Raw genomic sequence first — 15003 nt, 5'->3', positions numbered from 1 at the left:
CCACTGACAAAAGATGTCAACATTTTCACAAACATTTTCCACGTCTGGTGTTAATTATCCAGACTAGTTATTTTCTATTGAAAGTATATACAAGAAAGGGCATTAAAGTACATTTTAGCATTTGGACCCACATCTGTGGGTAGCAGCTGTAGCAATTCATCGGTTCCTCTCATTTGAGGTTAAATCTCAGCTGTGATGCAGCAGCCTGAAAACTCCTAATCACATTAAATGCAGGCAGTGTTTTCCTTTTGAAAGAAGGCCATCAGCAGATGAGTGTGCTGCTTTATTGTGGGACATGGAGGCAGTGTGTGTGGGGTTCAGGGCGCAGGCTGTGGTCACCAGCTTCTGTTGACTCCACCCTTTGCTTCCTCTTCCTCGACAGATGTGACTGTCAGAGGCTTTGTATGGCAAGCTGTTCCCTGGTGGTCTTTCAGTAAATGAAGAGCTGTAGCCCCCAGTCGTTGCTTATCCCTGGACTTGTCGGTAGAATGAATAAAAAGACACCAATGTGACACTGCAGTGCATTTTTCATTACTTTAGCCTTTTTTCTTTCAAAAGTTCAAACAGGACTCCCTGCACTTACCTGATTAACTTGAATTGCACTAGAACATTGTCTGTGTACTTTATTTTAGGCTTTGAAGATGGTAGAAATTCCCACTCACTCAAACAAAAGTTACTCAACATATTTACAAAAATTGGTCCGTTTCCGTGTTGGGTGGCCCACAAATGTGCATTAGAGAGGTTACGGTTATTAGACTATGCCTTCATGGATTTAGGAATTCACAATACAAAGAGTTATAACTGACCACTTTTAGGTGGTTACAGACATCTATGACTAAGAATTTCACTATTTTGAGGAATAAGAATGGCATTGTTATAATATCATGTTTTTTTTTATTCTCAGGAAATCCCATGAAAAGACAAAAAACAGCAATGAATTGAATACCGAGCTACGACATGGCTTATTCTTCCATCGTTGTCCAAAAAAGATTAAAAACACATCAATCTACATTACCATGAACATGGCCTCTGTAGGTTATTTTGAGCCCATCCCACATTCACAAAGCTGCATAAATACTAGCTAGCTCACCAAATGTGAGGTTATAGTCACTAACAAATGCTGTGCCCATTTAGTCTTGTTTCAGTAACGTTGGCTAAAAACTTTAGGGCTCAACTGTTTAAAGGGAAAATAACTACTATGAAACTTAATATTTTTAACCCAGATTTGCATCTTCCACAGGAAATAATGGATATTGGGGCTGGGTGTCACAGACAGGTTATGGAAGTTGCAAATCATTGAGGGGCGGACTAAAACTTTGTTGAATTAGGTCTTTCTGTGGGGTTTCATTGTAATGACACAGAATCAACCTTTAACCGAACCTTCTTGTTTAACATGCCAATCACAGTGCTTTTGGTGGCACGGTGTCTATTTCCTCCCCAGACCGACATTATGAGTACCTGTCATTAGAACCGAAGTGCATGGGGTTAATAAGCCATTCCAAATTGTGGGCAACAAGGGAGCATTCAAAAAATACATAGGAAGTGCTATTATTAGTGATGCTATTTTCACTGTGTGTTCGCTAGTAGCCTAGGTCTTGTCGACTGAATACATCTTGAATAGACAATTGACTGTTTCAATTACTGAGTCATAGGAAACTATGCGGTAAAAATGGCTTCCAATATTTCCATGGATAATTAACTACTGTGAATGAACACAGGCCAACCTTTTGGAACAGTTTTTGCCTGCTGTTTTCAGGAGTCAGGGTTTTTCCCCTCAGGTTAGGGTCACTCTGATACACTGTGGCTTCACAGTCCATATTAAAGAGGTATACATGCAGGATGTGCACAGTCAGCACTGCAGTTGAATCCCCAGGAGGGGAGCGTCAGGGTTATGGGAAACAGGTGTGGCTGCTTTCCACGGCCTCACTCTTATTTGTTTCACTCATTCAGCTGTCAGGTGGTTATGATATTTGGGAAGAGCACACAGTCCTGTTGTATACGCTGACCTACCCCCTACCACCCAAGTGGAAGATTATTAGCACTTACCAGTCAAATACTGGGTGGTGCTGACTGCAGCAAGTTAGCTTTCAGTAGTGTTGTCTTATTTGCTTGTACACAAGTGATGATGACATACATTACTGTAGCTAGCAAGGAATTTCTTTTGTCAAATGTTTTTGGCATATCCGAGTCCCGCAGTGACTCACATACTTCCTAGTTTTAAGCTCTCTATACATCTTTCTTATCAAGTCTCCAAACATTAAAACATATGTTAGGAAGGAACATTGTCCTTTGGCTCAACATAGTAGACCCATTTTTAAAAGTCAGTCATCCAACTTTTTTAGTTCCCCCTACAAGTATATTTCTGTTATATCTTTATTAAAAAACATTTTAAATCGTTGACATATACATTGATTTAGCAGTTTTAAAGTATTGGACTTACTATACCAGAGTCTCAGGTCCAAAACCACAAGTGAGCAGGAAATGTTCCCTGCATGCTTTATTTACAGTAATAGAGTAACTGATTAGTGACAGTCCAAAACTGTTTATTGTATTACAAAAGTGATCAAGTCCCAAGTTTTCTAGGTTTCTTAACACACCCTTGTCCCTCATTGTGTGTGAGATAACATCAGACACCGAAACCGAGAAGAGAAAGAAATGTCCCCTGGCTCTGAGTCCCTGAATTGGCTTGCTGAGCAGCCCTGGTCCTTGATGCAGATATATTGCGGTAATGGCTTGAACAGGATTTTGGAGAACTGTGTCCCTTCTGGTATTGAGCCAAATGATTCTGTATTCCCCTGCCATCCCTCCTACACCCCCTATGTCCACATTACCCCCTATAGTTGACATCCCTCTGCTCTGGTTGCAGGTGCCGTCTTTGTTTTCAGAAAAGCTGAATACCTTTAGCAAATAATAACAAATAGACCGCAGGTGATGCTTCTGTTTGGTGTTGATGTAGGGATGGAGGAACATACTGCATGTTTGAAAGCTAAGTGTAGAGTCATAGATTACTACTCACTGCTGACAAACACTATAGTTCAACGTGGTAGCTATGTTTGCCTCTAAATAGATTGCGAAAATAATCTTAACAAAACAAGTGGCCAGTTCTATTTAGGGCTTAAAAACAATGTTAGAATAATAGCTATTGCAAAACAGATTGAATTACATTTTAAAGAGCAGGGGTCAGAGTTTAAAGATTGACTAACCCTACAGCCGTGAACTGGTTGGACCTGGATTAAATGAGGTACTACTGACTATATATTCTCAAAATATTTGTCTTCTACGTCCAAGTGGGCTTCATGTTATGGGAACAAACCAGACATGTAACCTGAGTACCAAAAAATACACTTGTATGCTGTTTTACTGGCTTTATGTGATGCTCCATGGACTTAAAACTGTGGGAGGGGGTGTGTAGTACATTGCAAAGAGGGGTGTGTTGACAATATTCCCCTTTGATTGAAGTCTAGACGTAGTTGTACAAGATACAGGGCAATATAATTTCATCATAAACAACGCAATTGGCCAAGCATTTTGCATTGGCATCTTATCAAATACATGTTTTTGTGCTGAAGTCAAATCTGCTGTGATTTTTTTTCTTAATCCCAAATTACCTAGGCACCTACATCTCCTTGTTCTCACAGTTCAAAGTGGGTGGTAAGTGAAAATCAAGAGTTGGGTTTTAATCTGTTGCAGAAACAGGGTGTGTGCCGGGAAAAGTGGGTGTGCCGGGAAAATGAACAACCTTTGACCAGGATAATGCTGCTGAAATGCCACACTGACCAAACTACTTACTGTTTTTATTGACCATGGTACACACAGTACAGATGCTGCTTTTGTTGGACTGTGTTACTTCCTCTGTAATTGTGAAGCAGCTTCCTCTTTTAATGTTTTTTTATACCTTACATTAGCTAAATTCCTTAGAGGTAGCTGGATCCAAATGTAGCATAGTTAAACAAGTTTAAATAATATTATTATCATGAACTGTAACTAAACCTCTGAACTCTGTAGTCTTACTAGCACTGCTTAACAACTTGTTTTTTAAAAGTTTAACTTTTTATCTAAAGAATCACTGTTCTTCTGACCTCCGTTACTTCTATTGAGTGGCGAAGTCCCTCCCCTTCCGGGGAGCTCCAGGGACCTTATTTCTGAAAAAGTCTGTATTGAAGTCGATGGAGAGAGAAAGATTATCTTTGGATCCCGTTTGAATTGTGCCACGAGTTACACACACGATGTTTGTCAATTTAAAAGATAATTTTGCTAGTAAAAAAATAAAAATGTGTCGTAAAACTGTGAAGTAACACATTTGTTTGTGTGAAACACTCAATGAACTACATCTCTGGTCTTGCAGACTAGCACAACAATACACGTTACCAAGATGGCCGTCACCACTGTCTTGTCAAAAATGGATTGACTACCCTCACTATCACCACAATGAAACACGTCCAGAAGAATGTCATGCAAAGCTGCCTGCCTTCCTTTGATTCTCTCTGAACTGCCTGATCTTTTTAATGTTTAATGTCAATCATTTGTGCAGATAGCATGAAGTAGAACAGATCGCCGATGCTAATGTAGCGTTAGCGTTTCTCCCCGGGCTTAAATGGTGTATTATAGAATGATCACACCGGTGTGACAGTACTCTTCAAAGGGTTCACGAAATATGACTACTACTCTTACTGTTTAACATTTTGGGTTACTTAATGTTACTTCATGTTAAGGCTAAAAAAATGACACGGCTAAGACTGTAATGCTAACTAACGTGCTTGCTACTAGCTAGGTAGCTAACTTGATCCAGCCACTCCTGGTCCTTTCATCAGACGGGAAGCGAAAGAACGAGCAAGACCCATTGCTGGTATGATAACTATGGATTTAATTTCCTGCCATAACTCCACAAACAAACTAAACAGGTTTACAAATGCCTCATGATTCACTAACAAACACAATGTGGTTTGCAAATACAAATAAAGGACTGGCTTATCTAAAGCCAGTTGAGTAGCACTTGAAATACTTGGCTCTATGAAACCTGATGTACTTATATGATTCTGTTTTCTTCAAGGTTGTGTCTTCCTGGTCGAATGTACTTATTGTAAGTCGCTTTGGATAAAAGCGTCAGCTAAATGCAATGTAATGTAATGTAAAAAACACCATCTACAAACTAATGCATTTAGTTTTGCAAAGAAAAAACGTATCTATCAAACAAACACATAACATTGTTCTAATAAATCATGTTTCAGAGACAAATTCAGCATAGGTTTTACAAGTACAAAACTTGTTTTTACAACTACAAAACTTTTTCTTCATATTCCGCCGTGGCTGGCACATGCTCCACGGCAGCAGGGGGCGCTACTGAGTCCATTGGGGAAGGCGGGAGCCTCCCGCCGGGAGGTTGAGCAGAGCATGGCCAGCCCTTGCCAGCCTGATGACAGCGGTGTTTCTAGCGATCCAGCGATCTGGGTCAGTGTTATAGTGATAATAAACAAGGTGAATTTAGCGATCACAACGAAAACAGCCAAGACACATATTGAGACCAGAAAATGAATGTTATTAGGGCTGTAAATATAATAAGCCTTTGTTTAAAGCCTAGTCTTTGCTTGGCGAGCTACTTTTAGACTCGCGTTGCCCCTGCGGGCGACTAAGTGCCCGCGGGCACCGTGTTGGCTACCCCTGGCCTAGACCTATTAAACTACTCCAGTGTGCAGATTACATGGGACAATCACTAACAACATGTCGATCCCTTTAAAAAGGTTTGTTTGCATACAAGAAATCTAAAATTGGAGAATGATGGGAATTATTTTAAAGAAAAACAGCGGAATTCCCACTGGGGTCTCTGCGGCATGTGGGAAACTATGTTTCCATTATGTTAGATCAGCCTAATGAAAGTACAGTAGCCTATTTAGACCCAGCGAAGGGCAGTGGAGTCTGTGATTAGCACAGAACCCATTCTCTCTCCTCAGCACAACTCCACCCCCACCCCCGCCACCCAACAAGGGCCGAGTCTATTTCTGTCCTCATGAATGAAAATTGAGACTGGTTTTATAAGATATAATTTAAAAGCACAGTGTGACTTGTAAATTGTGGAAAAAACACCAACATGTGTATTTAAAAACATCTGATTTGTTATATTATGAATCCTTCAAAGTTGAATTGAGTTGTTTTGAACATATGAGGCCAACAATGTATATTTTATTATTACAGAGACTTACAGTACGTGAAGGCTTGGACCTGGAATTATCCTTCCAAAGTAGCCTGTCTATGCTGCCTTTGTTTGGCTTGATGTTAGATTTTAGCGGATGCTGTGAATAATTTACCAAAATCAATTAAACAGATACTAGGCCAACCATAAAAAAGCTGAAAGTATAAAGGCTCCAGTTGTGTTTGAGTGATGTCTGGCTAATTGTTTTATGTAGTATATGTCTAAACATTCATTCATGGCTGTCAGCTTCTGAGACGAGATAAAGGTTTTTTTTGAGAGCAGTCAGCTATCTAAAAGAGGACAGGAGAGGATGTTCTTGATGAGCTAGCAGACCCTGACATACACAACAATTCTACCCAAGTGCATTTTGTAACACCACTGTGGTGTGATACTGAGGGCACTGCAGTCTCTATTAGCATTAACGTGTCAGGGATGTCCTACACTTAGGCTCTAATTGACAAGGACCCCATTGTAGCTTCTCCGCCTAACATTAAAACTCCCAAAATGAAGTTACCTATTCACACAGCAGCTTGAAAGATGTCCTCCCTTGCTTTCTGTGAACATCTGGGACCTTTCCAAATGTCAATTTCACAAAAAAGTACTTCCTTTCATGCATTTCCTTGCATGGAAAAATAACATTGCTGCCCACCTCTGTGTCCACAGCACTGTGGTCAGAGACTGAAATACCTCAAACCCCCACAACAAACAATAACAAATCCCACACAATAAGGCAGGATGCTGTAGGAGTGTTTGCATTGCCTCGATACACAGTGGCAGACATTGTTCTTCACCAGTTCTGCAGCATAGTCGTAGTTGACTCTGATGAGAGGTTGTAACCTATCCTGACACTTTGTATGTCAACACTATTGATATGTTTCTCTTAAGCATGGATCTTTAATCAAATGTGACCTGGATGAGGAGAATTCCACATTGCTATGGGAGAGCAATGAAAAAGGCGTTTTGAAGAGGATGGTGATGTGTGAAAGAGGCCCGCACGCCCCTTTTTTAAAGGCCTGTCAGCCTGTGTTTGTTTCCACCATGAATTAGCCCACTGAAAAAGCCTCACACCCTCACAGGATACAATGCTAGGAAGGAAGGGGGTAGATTAGAGCTGGTGTAGGAACTAATGTTTCTTTCACACTGCACAAATATTTCTTACGATAAAGACATGCTATAAAACAAGCGATACACCACTTGGCCTATCCTGTCTCCGACTGATTGAGACTGAGTTATAGGCGTCACAAATAATAAAGCAACGGTCTGGGGTCCTGTGTAAGGCATACAGGCATTGTCTGTTTTCTTTTCCCGGTCACCTCTTTAGAGAATAACAATACCAGACAAATAGCTCCCCACCTCCTATTGACTTCTTTGAGTTTCTGGTGTTTAAAGGCTCATACAACTCTAAGAAAAAACATTGAGACTTGGAGAGCTTGGCTGTGGGCTGGGAACGGTTGCTGTAGCGGGCATAAGTCCATTGAGACATTACTGAATAGCTCATTGTTGTATGACTTCAAAGTTACAATAGTCATATATCAATCCATATTGTTTGACTGTTTTTGTGGGAGGTTTGCCAAAACAGTTTTTCAAATTCATGTCAATTTTATTTTTAAATGTCACCTTGGTATCAGATGGAAGTTTAATGGTCAGCTAATGTTGTGATTTGCCTGTACTAAACTAAGGGTCTTTAGAGCAAGGAATGAATTACTGCATTCATTAAACAGTAATGAAACACTGCCCTTCCGCCTGTGTTCACCTCCTACACACACACACACACACACACACACACACACACACACACCACACACACACACACACACACACACACACACACACACACACACACACACACACACACACACACACACACACACACACACACACACACACACACACACAGAAGCAGGGAAGAGGGTGAGGACTAGGCTAGTAGAATGATAGGTAGCCAAACATACCTTCAACCAGTACAGCTATTGGAGTTATTATCTTATTATCGAAACGTTTATTATTCAAATGAACAGCTAAAATGTATTTATTTACTTTACAAGATGAATGTGCTTCTTGACTCAACGTAAATAGTTACTGTAGTGACATCTAAACTATGTAGGTTATCATAAACAATAGATATGATGGCCACAGATGTCAGAAGACCTATCACCCATAAAACCGTCATCAATCAGCCCATGACCTAAATACTGCTGCTCAGAGTCCGATAACATGACGTTATAAATTGTGCCTTTGTAGTGCACACCATACAGTATTTGCATTTGTATCAGTATTTTTGATTTGAGGGTCTTAACTTTGTTAAACTGTCATGTACTAACACTAGCTTGTAAAAAGGATTGACCCAGCCTAGTTGCAGTTGTATATCCTAACCCAGGTCTTAACTTGTGTCACTCTCACTCCTGTACTCCCCCTCAATGACTGTCTTATCCCTTGCTCTGTGTCCTTATTTTTCCCTGCATTACTATATTCATTTCTGAATGCTGAGCACTCAGTTTCCTCTCGCTTCAAACCCACTCCCTACTGCACAGATCTCATGTCTGCATTCTTCTCTTGTGAGGTCTGCAGATCAGTCCCCGTGAGTGCGGCATGCGTGAGAAGTACCCGTGCGCTCATAGCGCATGCGCAACTTTAACCAAAATGCTCATTCACATCAAGCATGTCAATTTGCGTACACGTAACAGCACCGCACGTTCATGACAGCATGGTAATGATTTGTTATTATGATGGATTTGATATTAACGAGGCGGCAGTTAGCAGCTAGCATAATTATGCTAATGTTCACATCAATCGTTATATTACGCTGTAACAGGATCTAGTGATATCCAAGCAACAGAGCTTCATTTAGCATGAAATAATTATTGCACTGTATATATATATATATATACTTATAATAATAAGTAATATTAACTTTATTTAATACAACATTTACGGTACAAGAGTTAATCATACAGCCCATGTAGTATGATAATGAATTACAGCAAACATGTGCAATATATCCATTATTACAGCTCCGTGGAGTGGCAGTAAGACGATATGGGTCCTTTCTTATTGTGCATCCATGGGTAAAGATAAACGCAACTCACATTGGTTTTGTTATCTGTGTTGGTTATTCTCGCGTCCAGGAGAGAAGCTTTAAAAAGGAGACTAATTGAGTCTCTGTGAAAGTTCAAATTGGTACTTTAATTACAAATATGGCACAGTAATGTTACAAACAGGAAAATGATCAGACAGAAAAGCAGCTGTGTCTGGCTCTCGCCAGCAGAGAAAAAGAGGGCGAGCTCCCCCTCCAGCTGTTATATCCCCTCTGCTGGCTCCTCCTTGTGTAGCGGTCGGCCCTCCACGTATTTAATGTCCGTTGTTACGCATATCAGAGGAGACAGACATTGTACATTCAATATATATCTAAACACGCATTTTCTCCTCCTTAACTCTTTCATGACTTTTCATTTAACACATTCTAAACGCTGTAATCAATACTCCAAAAAATACAGGAAATACTTCACGACAGTTTGGTTTCCGGTCATACCTGATGTTGTCACATGCTACCCACATCTGTAAACAATAACGTACTCAAATAAACTGTACCTTTATTTCATATTCAACAATAATAATATATCGACTTCTATAGTTGTAGTGTCGAAATCAGTAGGTTTCGGTGTGCAACATCATATCATATCGTTGCTAAATTCACCTCTATAGTAAATGGTATATTAGCCTCATGCTAAATGCTAACCGGAGATGAAGGATTTTCAGAATAAAAGCTTAACAACTAGTTGTGCACAAGAACTTCTGGTTTTTCAGTATAAAACAGCATTTAAACCATAGACTGTATATGATTTAAACTGACAGTATGTTTAAGGTACTTTATGCCATTAAAACATTGATTTTAATTTCTAACAGTTTCTCAAACAGCATCTCTGTAAACTACGTGTATTCACCTATACAGTCTATGGTATTCACTGAATTTCACTCTCTGCCTTTAACGGCTCGTTGTAGCTCCAATAGCTCCAGCCCCCACCCTCCCTGTGAGTGAGCACAGTGTGGTCTGATTGGGTCGGGACCATAGGGCCGGGACACGTAACATGAACGTGCCGGGCGGCGCGGTCCTGTGGTTGAGATGCGCGTTCATAATGCAGAGGGAAATAACTCTCAGAATAACGTTATTGGCACATTATTACAACTTGAGGAATGAATGTTTTTAATAAGGGCTATACAAGTGTTCATACTGGGTAGTTATTTAGTTTAAAAAAAATTATCCAACGATTTACAGACCACTCTTTCCCCACGTAAATCAATGGGGAAAAGTGTTTCCGGGCCTGGCAACCAAACGGAAGTGTAGTACCGCCGTTTGGCCAGCACGAATATTTTCATCTGAGTCCGGTGCACTTCCTGGGGGTTTGGGTATAATGCGGTATAATGCAATGCTACTAATAATCTACACATAATCTAGATGTACATTTGGTCCACATTGACAAACCACAATACTAACATACTATTAAATGTATAAAAACAGGATAAAATAATAACCATAATAATAAAATACTGTGTAAAGATAGATTCTGCGTTACAAGTACTTTTGAAGTAGTTTAAGAAAATACTTGATATTATTCTGAAATGATAATTTAACATCTTGATGCAAGGCTACTACAATGTGTACTTTAATATAAGTACACTTTTGAATTCAGGACGTTTATCTGTAGTGGAGTATTTTTATAGCATAGTATTTGTACTTGTACGTGTAATGTCTGAGTACTTCTTCCAACACTGCCTGTTGGTGATATGTTGAAAGATTAAGAGGACATTAGTGACTGTATTTACAGCTGAGCACAAATTAATGTTGTCGTTTCACCGCGTGAGGGAAGCAGTGTGCACTGCAGGCTGTGACGTCTCACTGCCGGGGAATCTTTGATCGGTGACACGAACATTTATTGAAGCGGACCAACATGGCCGCACTGCGGAGGATAACAACCTGCTTCCGTCTACTCAGGTACGATATGTTTTGCAGTTAAATGTATTTGTATAGGTAAAGTTTCTAGATCAATGGCTACACAATATCCTAAACTACCCACCTCTTCAAAATAAAATACTGTTGTCGACGATTAAAGTGGGAAAATGAAAATGTTTTGCCTCTGAAAGTGATAGCAACAACAACCGGAAGTTGTTATAATACTCGTTAAACTTGTTTTTCCTTGCCCAAAACCGCATTATATTACACTCAGTAAAGAAGAGTAAAGGGCGAATTAAAACTAGGTTCAGTATTGATTCCCCAATCGTCTTATTTCATCTTTAGGGGTCCTCATTCTGTTCAGTCCTTTGTATGTAGGCTACTGACAATATAAGATCGTAACTTGACATTGCTTAACACTTATGTTAAAATCATATATTTAACTGTAGGCCTAACTGGCTGATTTGAGATGAAACTGTTTTATTATTTGTATAGGAGTTCAACTCGTGTCCTCATCAGTAGCGGTAAACCTGCGGGGAAATGGACACACATTCTGTACACAGGTATATCGTCACTAACTGTGGGCGGTGCGCTGTGTGCTATACCTTTCAAACAGGTGAGTAATCTTACCAGAGATATACGCATACAAACAACACAGCAGCCATCTAAAGTATGTAAATAAGTGTACATTTGCCTTGTGTGTTACTCTGTGCGTCTCTGTTGCAGGCTGACAACCTCTCTCGTGACTCTCTGGTCAGACGAGCAGCCTCTCTGGTTACAGACAGTTCAAGCACCTTTCTCTCTCAGACCACTTTAGCTCTTATTGATGCCATCACAGAGTACTCTAAAGTAAGTTCTCATCTTTTCTGAGAAATTTCTCATATTTGCAACAAGGATTGTGTTCGATCTTCTGGTCTATTGGATACGTTTTCATTATAACATTCCACTAGTCTTTAGATAAAAAGGCTTAACTAACGAGAACCTTTTGAATAACTGTATTGTTTAAAAAGTGCAGAAGAAAATCAGCAACCAGCTGGCCAGACTCAATACAAATATTGACAGTGTTTTCTTTAATAACTTAGATTGCCAGAAGGGTTGACTAAAGTCCACAGTGTTAACAACATAGTTTACCTAGAGAGGTGCTAGTAAGATAGCCAGCTAGCTAATGTCAGCTATGCATCTAACAAGTTAGCTAGCCATCTAACAAGCTATTGCCAAATTAGTTGCTCTTATAATTAAAATTATAATAATTATTGACTTGCATCTACTCTTCTAGCAGTGAGTGATTACAAAAACATGTGCTTTCAATATGCCAGCCAATCTCACAGAGCCAGCAGCTCTGGCGCTCCAAACATCCACCCACATTTCCAATGATGTGTTTTTTGGGTAATACTAATTAATCTAAGTAAGTAATCTGAATGGTTACTTTTTAGCAATTTTTTTAAACTAAGCAACAATTTATTTGAAAAATAAAGGCTGCCTTAGCTAATGACGCCAAGCAAAGTAATAGCACATACGCTCCAAGTGGAAATATGACCACAAGGTTATGAAGCATGGAACTAGCCCTTGTTCAAAGCGACAAAAAGGTGAAGACCCTCTATCCTCATACCTTTAATTGTTTTAAGGGAAACATTTGCAGTTTTTCCATGACCACTTCCATTTGATGTAGTATGTAGAGACAAATCAGTGGCAATGTCGAGAGATCTGTATACAAACTGTGATTTGTTAAGTACGCTTTCCCCCAAATAGTTTAGTAAAGACATGCAGGCACTTCAGGATTATTTTTAAGTTCAAGATATCTGTGACTTCTGCTGCCACTCCCAACACAACAGAGGTACATTTCCTTTATTTGTGGCAATCAACCATCAAAATATATTGTGCTATTTTTGTGGATTTAATTAAGTTAGTTTAAATCTACTTGAGTGCCTCTGTGCTAGTGTGCCTCCTGAAATAGATTTGAAATGTTAAAGGTTTATGTCCTCCCTCTGTTTGCCAACAGACTGTGCACACACTCATTTCCCTCCAAAGACGATATTTGGAAGCGCTGGGAAGACTATCTCAAGTAGAAGAGGATAAAATCTGGCAGGTGATCATTGCCCAGCGTTCTGAGGTGAGTTTTTGTTGTCTCCTTGCGTGAAAGGTTCTTGAAAACAAAACTGAGCTTAGCATTCAGTTTTTCTGTGGATTTATCGATTGCTGCCCTATAAATATGACGGCACACTTACAAACCGTATTAAAACAAACATTTGCAGATCTGTTGAAGACAACCTTATAACTCTCTCTGTTCTGACAGGTTGACGACAGACAAGATGAATGCAAACGTTTTGAGTCCACCTGGTTCATCGCAGTCAAGCTGTGTGAAACGGCGGCTGAGGCAGCACGCACATCAGGTGTGTAAAATACATGTCGGTGTGTGGTTATAATGCCATGAGAGAGAAAGGTTGTGATGTCATGGTTGAAGTGTTGAGGCAGGTTTTTCTCAGGGTTCTTGTAACTGTGAATACATGCTAAGCTGTGAATCGTCTTTTCAAAGCTTTGTTTCGCTGTGTGCCTGTTCCTTTTCACCTGCTGTCAGTGTTGCACTTTGGACAGTTTATGGATCATTTGCTGTCCCTCAGTAGCGCTTTGTGTGAAACAAAAATGAAGTAATGGATAGGAGTGTCTTTTTAATCACTACCCATGTCTGAACTTAAGCTGGTGTTATATCAACCTTTGAACTTTTGTTTATCAACAACTTGACAGTGTCTGTTTGCATCTGTGTGTCCAGGAGCTGAACATGCGTCCATCACGGTGTCGACGAACATTCAGGTGGCCCTGACGCAGGTGGAGGAGGCACAGAAACTGTCAAAGGATGCCGATAAAAAGTTGATCGAGATTAAAGTAATGGAGGTTGAAAGGATGGCGCAACATGCTGCTTCCTTACAGAATGATAGTGATGAGGAAGAGGTGCCTGACGCTTATCTAAGAGAAGATTGAAACAAATACTGGGAGGTATCAGAAAACAGAGGAAAGCATTAAAAAAGTGTGATATGTTTTCAAAGTAAATTTACTTTTTATCATTCTTATAATGTCTGTCTCTTTGAGTCTTTAATGTTTGGCTGTAACTACTCATGTGGATTGTGCACACATGTAAATGCTTACATCTGTACATAATCTGCAATGTTGAATCGCACAAAGGGAGGGAAACGCCTCAGTAATTCAGCAACTCCTTCATAAGTGTTATTTAAGTCATTTAAGACTATGTATTGTGACTCGATCCCATTTTTGTGTTTTAATTAGTCTAATTCATTGTAATAAAGACAAGAGACAAGACAGAAACGTGTTATGGTCTTCACTTAATGCACAACATCCGAAAACGTTACATAGCATTTTGTGTCATGTCACTAGATAAACTTAGATATAATGCAGTGACCAGTGGATTAGATTCAGTGTTGTGTTGCAAGGGCTTGTTACTTGTTTATCCAAATGACCTAAAAACTGTTAAACAGTAACACAAATGTGTGTAAAACTTGCTTCTTATGGTTGCCAGGGGATGAGAGCGGTTTCAAACCAGTTCTGATTAAATTGTTGTTGTGATGTGGATGTTAAATGTGAGGTGTCTAACCCGACTCCATTAAAATAATTTCCCCTGTTGTCATCTGCGGAACTTTGTAAACCCCATATAATCAAAAGACACCCCGCAGTAGACTTGCTTGTTCTGTGATACTAATTCTTTTTTAAAGTTACTCTGGAATAATGTATGAATATTTCGTTCACACACATTGTGATTCTGATTCCCACTTATGTTCCTCTGAGAAACATTCTTTAAGGTAGTTTTGCTTTACCTGTTGTTTGTATCTCTATTTCACTCAACAACTGTCCTTGTCTG

At 39.7% G+C, this 15003-nt stretch overlaps 1 protein-coding gene across 1 annotated transcript; it reads left to right on the top strand.

Moving 5' to 3' along the window:
• Window positions 1–11063: 11063 nt before the first annotated feature.
• Window positions 11064–14767, top strand: LOC117457908 (diablo IAP-binding mitochondrial protein-like). Its single transcript, XM_034098172.2, has 6 exons — window positions 11064–11177; window positions 11631–11751; window positions 11862–11984; window positions 13135–13245; window positions 13429–13525; window positions 13903–14767. Exons 1-6 carry the CDS (start codon window positions 11134–11136, stop codon window positions 14109–14111), a joined length of 705 nt encoding a protein of 234 aa, XP_033954063.1. The 5' UTR covers window positions 11064–11133; the 3' UTR covers window positions 14112–14767.
• The last annotated feature ends 236 nt before the right edge of the window (window positions 14768–15003 follow it).

The sequence above is a fragment of the Pseudochaenichthys georgianus genome, chromosome 13 (genome assembly GCF_902827115.2).
Source record: "Pseudochaenichthys georgianus chromosome 13, fPseGeo1.2, whole genome shotgun sequence".
NCBI classification, from domain to species: domain Eukaryota; kingdom Metazoa; phylum Chordata; class Actinopteri; order Perciformes; family Channichthyidae; genus Pseudochaenichthys; species Pseudochaenichthys georgianus.
The sequence above is the reverse complement of the archived record's forward strand: the minus strand, read 5'-3'. Positions and strand labels throughout refer to the sequence as shown.